The sequence below is a fragment of the Oxyura jamaicensis genome, chromosome 3, assembly GCF_011077185.1.
Source record: "Oxyura jamaicensis isolate SHBP4307 breed ruddy duck chromosome 3, BPBGC_Ojam_1.0, whole genome shotgun sequence".
Classification (NCBI taxonomy): Eukaryota; Metazoa; Chordata; class Aves; order Anseriformes; family Anatidae; genus Oxyura; species Oxyura jamaicensis.
In genome coordinates this window covers 80,771,321-80,782,252 of record NC_048895.1, presented here as the reverse complement: position 1 = coordinate 80,782,252, position 10,932 = coordinate 80,771,321, and the positions used below count along the sequence as shown (strand labels likewise).

Below are 10,932 nucleotides of genomic sequence, written 5' to 3'. Positions count from 1 at the left end.
CACCGAAATCATTGCTGGGGGTACGCAGTGACCTATAACCAGCTGCTATCTGTAAAGGCAGGCAAAGCCCACGCGACTTCTAACCTCTCCCGAAAGCAGCTGTGCTCAAAATGACGGTGAGAACCGAAGCTTAGCAGAAGGCAGGCAGGCCTTTCGGCGTGACGGCTCGTCGTGCTGAAGCAGAGCGGCAAATGCACAAGCAAGAGGCCGTGCAAGTGGTGACGGTCTTTTTGGCTCTCGGTCCGTTGGCTTTACCAAAGAGTTGGTGCACCGGAGAGGGGGTAAAGGGCCAAGTCACTCCAGGAAAGGAGCCCTGCTGCTTTGGGAGGGAGGAATCCGCAGTAAGAAATGGCTTTCCGATAAATGAGCATTATTGTGAGCCGTTTTGTAGTTGCAATGCCTCAAGGATAGATTTGCATTTGCATATCACACGCTAACCAGTCCCTCGTGCATCATTTAAACTCTCTCCACACAAGCAATGCTCTGTCAGTTTTCATAACCCAGCTGCCTGCACAGGAATTGCTCTGGTTTTCCTCCCCAAACTGTGTGTGAAAGCAGAAATGTTCTGCGCTCACAACTGGCTTTAGGGAATGGGTAATTTTGTCAAATCTCCACCAACACTGAAAATACTTTGCCAGCCAATTTATCAGGAGCTGCCGCCTAACACGGTAAATCTTGCGTTTTATACTTAGTGAGAGCTGTTCTTTTCTTTTTTCCTCCCTCTTTGCAGCATTAACAAATGTTTTGGGCTTTTGATGTGTGCCGCGCAGTCCTGAGCAGAGACACGGGCATGCATGCCAAACTCCTTCCTCCATCAATAAGGCGAGGAGTCCCAGCATTGCAGGCTGTTCTCACTCCATTTCTGCAAGCCTCATCATCACTCCCCCTTCCTCTGCAGCTCTGGGCCAGCCCAGCCAAGTGCTAATGCGTGTCTGTAATTTTCTGTAAGGCATCAAGAAGCCTCACGGCACAGCCAGACCCCCAGAAGATGACAGCTATTACACACACACGCGGCTGCAGTGCTTGTGCACCTACTCTGCGGCAGATTTCTCCTGTAACCTGGAGAGATACGAGAGTTACAGGACTTCGTAACTACAGAGCTGTAGCTGACACCGACCTCCTTTTGCTTCAGCCCCATCTACCTGCGCGTTTGTTACTGAAGGAGGGTGGCCCACTTCCACCGGTCCGGATGTCTCAGTCCTGTGCTTCGCCCCTCGTGGGAGCAAACCCTTGGTGCCCTGGGAACGTCAGCACTTGCTGCCTTCATGGGGCAATGTTCATGTAAGGCTGCCAAGCTCAGGGAGGGCACGGTCCTCTACAGGGGAAGAAAGTTCAACAAGGCCAAGTGCTGGGTCCTGCACCTGGGGCACAACAACCCCAAACAGAGCTACAGGCTGGGAGATGTGTGGTTAGAAAGCTGCCTGGCAGAGAAGGACCCGGGAGTAGTGGTTGACAGTCAGCTGAATATGAGCCAGCAGTGTGCTCAGGCGGCCAAGAAGGCCAGCAGCATCCTGGCTTGCATAAGAAACAGCGTGGCCAGCAGGTCCAGGGAAGTGATTGTCCCCCTGTACTCGGCTCTGGTGAGGCCGCACCTCGAGTACTGTGTTCAGTTTTGGGCCCCTCGCTACAAGAAGGACATGGAGGTGCTCGAGCGAGTCCAGAGAAGGGCTACAAAGCTGGTGAAGGGTCTGGAGAACAAGTCTTACGAGGGGCGGCTGAGGGAGCTGGGGTTGTTCAGCCTGGAGAAGAGGAGGCTCAGGGATGACCTTATTGCACTCTACAGGTACCTGAAGGGAGGCTGTAGCGAGGTGGGGGTTGGCCTGTTCTCCCACGTGCCTGGTGACAGGACGAGGGGGAATGGGCTAAAGTTGCGCCAGGGGAGGTTGAGGTTGGATATTAGGAAGAACTTCTTTTCTGAACGGGTTGTTAGGCACTGGAATAGGCTGCCCAGGGAAGTGGTTGAGTCACCATCCCTGGAGGTCTTTAAAAGGCGTTTAGATGTAGAGCTTAGGGATATGGTTTAGTGGAGGACTTGTTAGTGTTAGGTCAGAGGTTGGACTCGGTGATCTTGGAGGTCTCTTCCAACCTAGACTGTTCTGTGATTCTGTGAAAGGCCACATCCAGGCTCTCCAGCTCTCGCATTGCCCCGAGTTCATGATCGTCCCCAGCAAATGGTGAAAAGCGCCAAGCCAAACGCAACTGCTGCAAACTCCAGCATTTGTCTGCCACGGATTATTTGTGCAGGATAGCAGCGGGTCACTCGCTCACTCATATGGATGAGCATTACCCGGCAGCAGAATTATCATTGATTTCATGCGATTGATTTTTCAGCCCAACGCTAACATACTAAATCTTTGCTTTTACAAGAACAAACTGTCATGGCAGGAGAAAGTGAATTAGTCCAGGAGCCCACTGCTATAAAGCCCAGAAATCCTTTCAGAGATGCGAGCTTTCCACTGCCTGGTGGGGAAAAGGGACTTTATTTTTTGCTCTTTAGTGCTTTCCTAGCACTTACTTTATGTGTCCCAAACCTCCATATTGTCAAACCAGAATTCTTCATTAAAAACATCTTGCATAAGACTGTCCATAAACCGAACCAGAGGAGAAGGCTGTAAGTACTTAAATACACAACAAATACACCAGCTGCCAAACAAACTGATGGGGAATTCAAAGATTATTTTTCTATTCTTATCTTACCTCATTACGAGTCAGAGCTTACCCCAGAGGGAGGCCTGTTTCTGGTGCTCAATGCCTGCCGTGATGCTCAGACTCTGTCCCCTTACTGCCAGGGCTCTCAGCCTCTCTTGCTGTCCCCCTGCATTTTTGGGAATAGCAGTGACTGTGGTGCATTTCTGGGACTTCCTACTCCGGAGTTCATCACAGCAGGGTTTGGCCAGGGCACCTGATTTGTCTCTTACCTCCCCAGCCCAGGAGCCAGCTCAGTTCCTCAGCTTCAGCTCACATTTACGCTGGCAACACTTGATCATTCCTGTTGGCGGGGCGTGAGCTGGGAGGAAACCATTTCAACCGTTTGGTTGAAAATCTTCCATCTCCTGATGATCAAATTGTTCGGGAACTCTTTGAAGTATGCTCTGATAACAAGAAGATGCTGTTCCTGCAGTGTTAGGCACCCAGCGCTCACACAGGCGCATGCAGTACAATAACCTTGTTGCCTCCTCGCATTGGAGGAAACTCTGAACATAAGAGTTAATCAAAATTTAATTTTCTCAAAGTATCATAGATGAGTGCTCCCGAACCCAATTTGTGTGCTTTCTGCTAGTCAAACAGGCACAAAGATACTGAGGGAGGAGGAAGAGGAGGGAGAAAGGGGGCACGAGCAGTATTTATTAAATAAACTCCTACCATGGGAGTTGACCTGACTATAATTTGATTTCATTCATTTTTTGGTTATTTTTACATCCAGTGTTTTCCAAACGAACTGCAAATGGGTTGCACTTAGATTTTATTTTTTTTTTGCCACAGTAGAAAGCAAGATTGTTTTCCTCTCACCGAGTTCACTGAGCACCTCTCACGTTTTCACACTTCGGATGCGCCGTTCCTGGGAGGTTCTCGCACTAGCGCTTGTTACAGCATGCTCAGGTACTCCTTGACTGCTCCCTGTGGACTGAAATAAAACAGATTAAAATGAGCCCGACTGAGGGAAAGCTGTGTTGTGTATGTCTCAATCAACCTCCAGCCCCAGCCCCACAGATCTCTGCACCTGAACACACATTCAGCTCGTGGAGGTCAGCAGGATCTCGCCAGGGAAGCACAAACACTAACCTGTATTCCCACCGCGTACACTAGCTAATTAATCCAGACGTCAGCACACGGAGTACGACTTACCTTTGTTTGTACATGAAATAAAGAGACGAGGGTCATGAGGGAGGGAAGGAGGAAAGACTCCTTGCTCGTATGATGAATACAGTCACAGCTGGCAGATGCTGCTTTGATTTCCCCGTGCAAGCGACAGAACTGCCCCATCCATCAAGCTTGTGATGTGCAGGGCTGGCATCACAGGGGGACGAGCGTACAGGCGTCGAGTGGAGGAGCACTGCTCTCATCCAACCTGGATGGAGGGTCAGCCACGGGGACACAGATTTCAGCCTCACTTCTGATGCCAGGACAACTTGGAAAGCAGGAGGGTCCGTGTAGGATGGAGGAGCTGGGCTTAATGTGCAAATTGCAGGGATCTGACACTGCAAACAAAGGGATACGGATGAAACCTGAACTCTGTAGGGTTCCTGACTCTTGGAGCATGAAGTGACCCCAAACAAGGTGAGAGCAAACCTTGAGCCACTGTGTCGAGGGAGGGAAGCGATCCGGCCATTGCAGGCATTTCAGCCACATGTCAGTCTGATGGAAGTCAGCAGAACGGCTGGGATTTAGGATTTGGTTAAAGAGGTACAAAGGAAAGCCACACCACATAGGGAAAATAAACAGCTCTTGACCAACTTTTGGTCCAATTGGTCCAATCCAATACTTTTAATGAGATTATAAATTTGATTGACCACTGCAGCAATTTTGATGCAACAAAATTTACACTCAATAAAATATTTAATGCTGTGCTCAGAAGAGCATAATAGCACAGGGGACTGACATAAAAGGACACGCATAATATCGATTTAAAAAGGCACTGGTAGAGGAGACTCTGAAGAGACATACAGACATCTGCAGGAGGGATGCAGGAGGAACAAATTGAACTTCTGCTCTCATTCTCTCTGCACCGACTACAGATGAATCCTAGGAGATTAGCTTGCTGTGCCAAAGCCTTTGTGAATACTCTTGGGTCCTGAGATACAATTATGCATTACACATTATGCAAATACAAAGTCACACCTCACAGACACAAAACTGATGAGCTGCTGCATTGAGGAGTGGGGATGCTGAAGGGCTGCTCTTGTGAACGAGCGAACATGAACCACAGCACGATGTGCCAGGCACGTCAACCTACCTCCTGAATGCATACAGACTACTGAACGGGAGTTAAAGAAGTTACCGAACCTCCCCAGGTGTGCTCAAATGCTGGATCTGGCTTGGCACTCGCACTTGAACACTGGAAAATCAGAAACACCGCAAGAGTTGTACAAATAACATACCCACTAGAACAGCACACCAGCAGCGGAGGCAGGATCTTAATTAGAAGGAAATCTCAAAAGCCAAGATGGGATTTTTACTTCCTGAAACATGCACTCTAGACAGACTCCTGAAACAGGAAACACCCCTCTTACAACAAGTCCAGGAGTTGGTCCAAGTAGGTGTCCTACCAGTTTCAGGGCCATGCTGATGACAGTCAGGGAAGACCTGCTCAGCTGCCTCTTGCACAACTTCTCATACAACTGCACTCTAACATTGAATTGGATAAGCTACCTAATGTTAGCCTGTCATAAAATGGGTACTTCACACACCTTTTGGTTTCCTTTTGGTTCTAGGAGCAGCAAACTGTACTTAAAAATGGCATAATGGATCACTGCCACCACTGGCTCAGGGGCTGGGAGGCTCCTACTTGAGAGAAAAGCCTCTGACCTCTGAAAAATGTGGAACGCCGTCCTGGAGGACTTAAGAGTAGTAACAGCAGAGTGTTTTGGTGCTTTAACTGATACCAGGACAGCACAAGGCCTCAGAGTAAACACATCCTTAGCAGCAGTATTTTAAACCATTGACTTTATTAAAATACTTAATACATAGTTTGCAGAGGAATGTACTTACATTTTTGGAAACTCCACTGAAATCAAATTTTAATTATATATTTAACAAAAGACATAACAGTGGATGATATCATGCTGTACACCAAAAAGTAGACAAGGTAGGTTCTTTTTTTATATTATCATTATTTTCCTGGCACAGACTTCTTTGCTTCTTAGCTTCAGTCTCGAACATCTAATAGCAGACAAAGGAGGTCTGCATTTCTCAAGCATGAAACCCATCTGGTCCAAGTGAAATTCTGTTTGGCTTTGTCAGGTTCTTCATTCAACCAGTAGATTCCAGAAATTTCTAAAAAGCTACAGGTCATAGTGCAAGGATTGTTCTATAATCAAACATGAACATGGATCTCTAAACTTCCTCAGAGTCACTGCTCTTTCAAAATATCCATTTCAAGTAGAGTGTGAAAAGATGCTGTCCGAATACAAGGGCTACAACAAATTCATGAGCTTGGTGGAATGCACATGGAAGCGAGCTGCAGCCTGATTCCTGCAGCTCCAAAGTAAAAGGTAAACCAGAAGCTAGGTCTTGTTGAAATACAAGATGCAAGGGCTGGGAAGGAGAAAGGAGTCAGCCTGGAGACATCCTTACAAGAATGAAATGTAGTAACTCATTTAAAAGGCTGCAATCATCATATAAGCTGCAATTGCCATAGAACCATGAAGATCGGTGACAAAAAGTTTGTTCTAACAATCTCAGTGATGATTGTAATTGGGGGGAAAATGTTTATACTAAGTGAAGAAATAATTAACTGTGTTTCAATGCAAGATGCATGGAGGCTGCATAGGTTTTCACAACAAATTCATAAGGCTCTTTTTAAGAGATGATTTTGCACCTTGCATAGGTGATATTATATCTTTTCTATAGATAATATGCAGAAACTATGTACAGTTGAAAAAAGAACTTGATGAACACATTTTTTCCCCTCAAGTTTTACCATAGTATAAAAAGTAACTTATTTAACTCCTTCGGTTCTCTGAAACACGTGTGGAATATCCCAGAAAAGATGTGAGGAACACCACCTAAATGATGCCACGTATATTTACACAGCAGGTTGAAACAGCAGGAGAAGCCACCACAAAGCATAGTCCTAAAGTTTCCACATAGAAAAGGAAATATTGCAGGACTTAATTTTGGTTACAAACATTAAAACTCATTCAAATGGAAATGCATTTTAGTTATAACAAATTAATGATCTTTACTGATCAGACTGCTGGATGAAGGATGACTCGTACTGACGTGGCAAGTAAACTATAGAAAAAGCCAATCAGATCCCTGCTTTTTAAATTTACAGTAAACTTTAAAATCTGCGATAGTTTGGTTTCTAATTAACCCCAGCTCAGAACAGCTCCTCCATGAGACAACGAGGACAAAGCTTCCCAGAATCATTATCATCGACAGCTGCCAATGCACTGCCCTGAGAGCCACCACGTATTAACATGCTTCTCCGTTCGGTTCGAAGGTAAGTCAGCCAGTGGCTTCACATGGTATCACTGGACAGCTGACCCCGACCACCCTCATAAATGGTTCATCTTCGCCCTGCAAATTATCCCAGGCAGGAGACCTACCCTGCGACACGGCTGTCTCCCGCTGAAACTGTCTTTGCCTTCACGCAGGAGCTGTCTGGCAATTCTTTTGCCATTTTGTGCCTGGATCTCAGACATCATCATTAGCACTGGTTATAACTCTTGCATATCACAGTGAAGTGTACTTTTTGTAATATTTACAGTAGTATCACTGTGGAGAACTAAGCCCTGTACTAGAATCAGTCTCAGAACAGAGACCTGAACGCTAAAGATTTGGTGTATTCCTTATCTACAGAGGAACTTAAAAGGCAAAGCTAAAATCAGCCCACTATACATTTGGTGTGTTAGGTTCAAACGGAGAAAAAATAAAACAAAACACCCAGCACATTCCCTTTCAAAAGGATGCTATTTACAAGAGGGATTCACTTTTTTAATATTTCAACAACAAAAACCCAGCTAATATTAAAATTAGTGAAATCTAAGAAGGCTTAGTTTTTAACCAGCACAGTGCAGAAACAACATTGCTGTTAAACACAAGTCTCAGAAACGCAGGGAAACTAGGATAAATTATACTATGGGTGACAAACTGCAACCAGTTGAATAACAATAATAATAAAAAAAAAAGTTTTTCTTTTTTTTAAGCACGGCTTCTAAAAAGTACAGCATTCCAATGTTTTTGCAGTTCCAGATTGCTGACATTATAAATTAAACGTGAAAAGATATCCGTATATAAACAAGGCAGCTTTCCCTTGATTCCACTGTACTGTTCTTGTCTAAACCTTTGGAAATTTCATCTTCAAATACCAGACGGTAAGGTTGACTTTGTCAGTTACAAACCAACGTCCATTCATGATGTGGAATTTGGAGAAAAGCAAACAAAAAAGAAAACAAGGAAAAACACACCTAGGTATTTACAGCAATTCAGGTATTTTTTCCAGCCCTCACACTCGTATTTCACCTTCTGCAGCAGTGTAAACACACCATCCGCTGAGCCCAAGGACTTATGTGATGGTACGCGGCCTCTTGGGCGGCGGGGGCGGCATGAGTTCGGTGTCAGGGTCGAGGTGGTGTTTCCGTGGCTGTCCTTGGGAAGCTGCCGTACACCTGTCGATGAACTCAAACAGCATCTCCTTCGTGACTGGGTTCTGGATGCTATTGCACACAGCTGGGGACAAAGAACATGTTCTGAAGATACCGAACCGATTTGTTGCAGTATTTATTGCACTTCGATAATTTGATCCCCTTGTTGAAAAATAAATAATGTAATTTGGCTCAAGTAGTTGGCCTTCATGCGTAATTGCACAAGACTGCTCTGTCAGGAGTCAATCGCTCTGCTCTGCCACAGTAAGGTCACCAAAGCACCACTGCCACAGCAGGCATTGACCTCATGGGAACTGCTATTTTTAAACAAAAAAAGGCATACACATGTGTGTCTGTGGGTACGTATGCCCTGCTTCACGCAGCAACTGTAATTGTGCCAGGAACTGACATCATATTGAGGCAAGCAATGGCAACAAACGCCTCCTGAGGCCTGGCCTTAAGACACTACCCAAATCCTAACACTTCAAAACAAGACCGGCTCAGCAGTGAAAACCTCCAAACTAAGGCCACTTTTTTTTCCACCACTAAATACTACAAATACTATAAACCCAATGCACAGTACTTGTTTACCCACACATTTTTACGTGACACAGAAACCTGATGCCAAGCTGGGGCTGTGTCTAGCACACCAGATCTCATGGTGGACAAGGCCGCAGTCCGGCTCGGTGGCCAAGGCATGCATGGATAAGCATGTTCACGTTACTTAACACAACTGCCCAGGCCATAGCTTCTAAGTTATGGCCAGCCGGGCTTTATGGATCACATAAAAAGGCTCAAATCTCTTAAAACAAATGGCCTCAAGCTGCACCAAGGGAGGCTTAAATTGGGCATCTGGAAGAGCTTCTTCACAGAAACGAGGGTCAGGCACTGGAGCGGGCTGCCCAGGGAAGTGGTGGAGTGTCGACATGGCACCAATGGACATGGTTTAGTGGTGGATTTGGTAGTGTTAGGTGGATGGTTGGACTTGATGATCTTGAGGGGTTTTTTTTCCAACCTGAATGATTCTGTGATCCTACAAATATGTTTAATACTTTTCATATATATTTGTGCTCCTCCTCCATACTCTGAATTAATCCTTCCTAGAGATTTAAGGAGTACAAAACAAACAAACAAATCCACCACCAACAAAAGGGCAAGAAATGAAGTATGAATACTGTGGCTGTCTTGGAGAAAAAGTACAAGATTATGAGAGGATAATGTATAGCAGGTAAGGACTGGCCACAGTATGAATGCAGCTCTGTGGACAAATAAAAATCTGTTGTCTCCCTACATTATTAAACCACAGTAGGACTCCCTAAAATTTACTTGCAACATAGCATTGTTACAAGTAACAATCGGCATATACTTTCCTGACTCTGGCTGCTCAAAAATAGAAAATTGAAGTAAAAAAGAAAAAAAAAAGAACTTTATATTCTAAAAATTCCCATGGAAAAAATAAGTATTTCTTACAAAACGGTTCTTCCTGTAGTATTTAAGTTACTGTATTTTTAAGGAGTTCATTACTGTTTTGATATGGAAAAGTCAAGGAAAATTTAACTGCTCCACAACGGGAGAAAATATGAAGACAAAAAGGGCAGCTGCACGTGCTCTTAAGAATGAGGGAAAGAAAAAATATGCCACTCCTTCAAGAAGAGGAGACTCCAAATAGAACTATTGAAACTGTAAGGAGAAACAGAGAAAAGAAAATGTAGGACATGGTGTTGTTGTACTTCTATGACTTTTGTGGCCCACTCCTCTTTCTCACACAGGACTGTTCAGCAAGTCTTCCAGCTATATTCTGTGCCGGTTCCCTAAGATGCCAACGCATTTATTATCTCCTGACAAATGACCACATTTTGTTTATGCTAGAAAATCTACTCATTGCTGAGGCAGAAATAAAAGTAGAATGGCTTAGAAAAAATTCTAAATATTCTATGCATGTTCTAGTAAACAGCATGGTCTTAAATATGACTAAATTTCATTTTGGCTCCTAAAAAAGTCAGTATCAACATGACTATTGCTGGTCACTACTCAGCCTTGCACACTTTTATTCAACTTCTTAGACTTTACCTGAAAGTAAACAACAGTGTTTAATTTACAGAACTTGACAAAATGATTTTCTGTAGAAGAAAACAAAACTCTCATAATTCCACAGGGATAAACCTACACCTTTCATTTGCTTCCCTCTTCATTGTTTTTAATACTAGTGTGGAAACTTCAGATGACATTTTCTCTGATTAGTTTTCTTGTCCATCCACCAAATAATGCTTCTGGCATTTTGAATTGAGGTGAAATTATAATGGATTTTTTGTTCAACAATTCAACTCGTAGCATGCCAGTTTGCATTACTTCAATAAAAACCAGCACAAGACCAGGAACTGTTGTCTGTTAGTCAACTGCTGCTGCAGTGCCATTGTAAATAAAATCTTTCTTGGGTCTCACTTAAAAGGTATGCCCTACCATTGAGAGGTGTTTTTGAGTACGTGTTTGCAGCTCTGCAGAGACTTAGGCGCTTGTTTCTGCATTATGTAAAATAGTGCATCACAGTATCTGTTTAATTGACTTCATTGAACAACCCTGCTGAAGCCAAACGATTCATGGCACGTAAAAGCTAAACATGACA

At 44.4% G+C, this 10,932-nt stretch overlaps 1 protein-coding gene across 1 annotated transcript in view; it reads right to left on the bottom strand.

The window, feature by feature from the left end:
* Positions 1 to 5,647: 5,647 nt before the first annotated feature.
* The window catches only part of RNGTT (RNA guanylyltransferase and 5'-phosphatase), a 184,984-nt gene continuing 179,699 nt past the window's right edge, over positions 5,648 to 10,932 (bottom strand). The window contains exon 16 of the mRNA XM_035321474.1: positions 5,648 to 8,394. Within this exon, the coding sequence (XP_035177365.1) occupies positions 8,231 to 8,394 (164 nt within the window). The 3' untranslated portion in view covers positions 5,648 to 8,230. The remainder of the gene's footprint in view (positions 8,395 to 10,932) is intronic.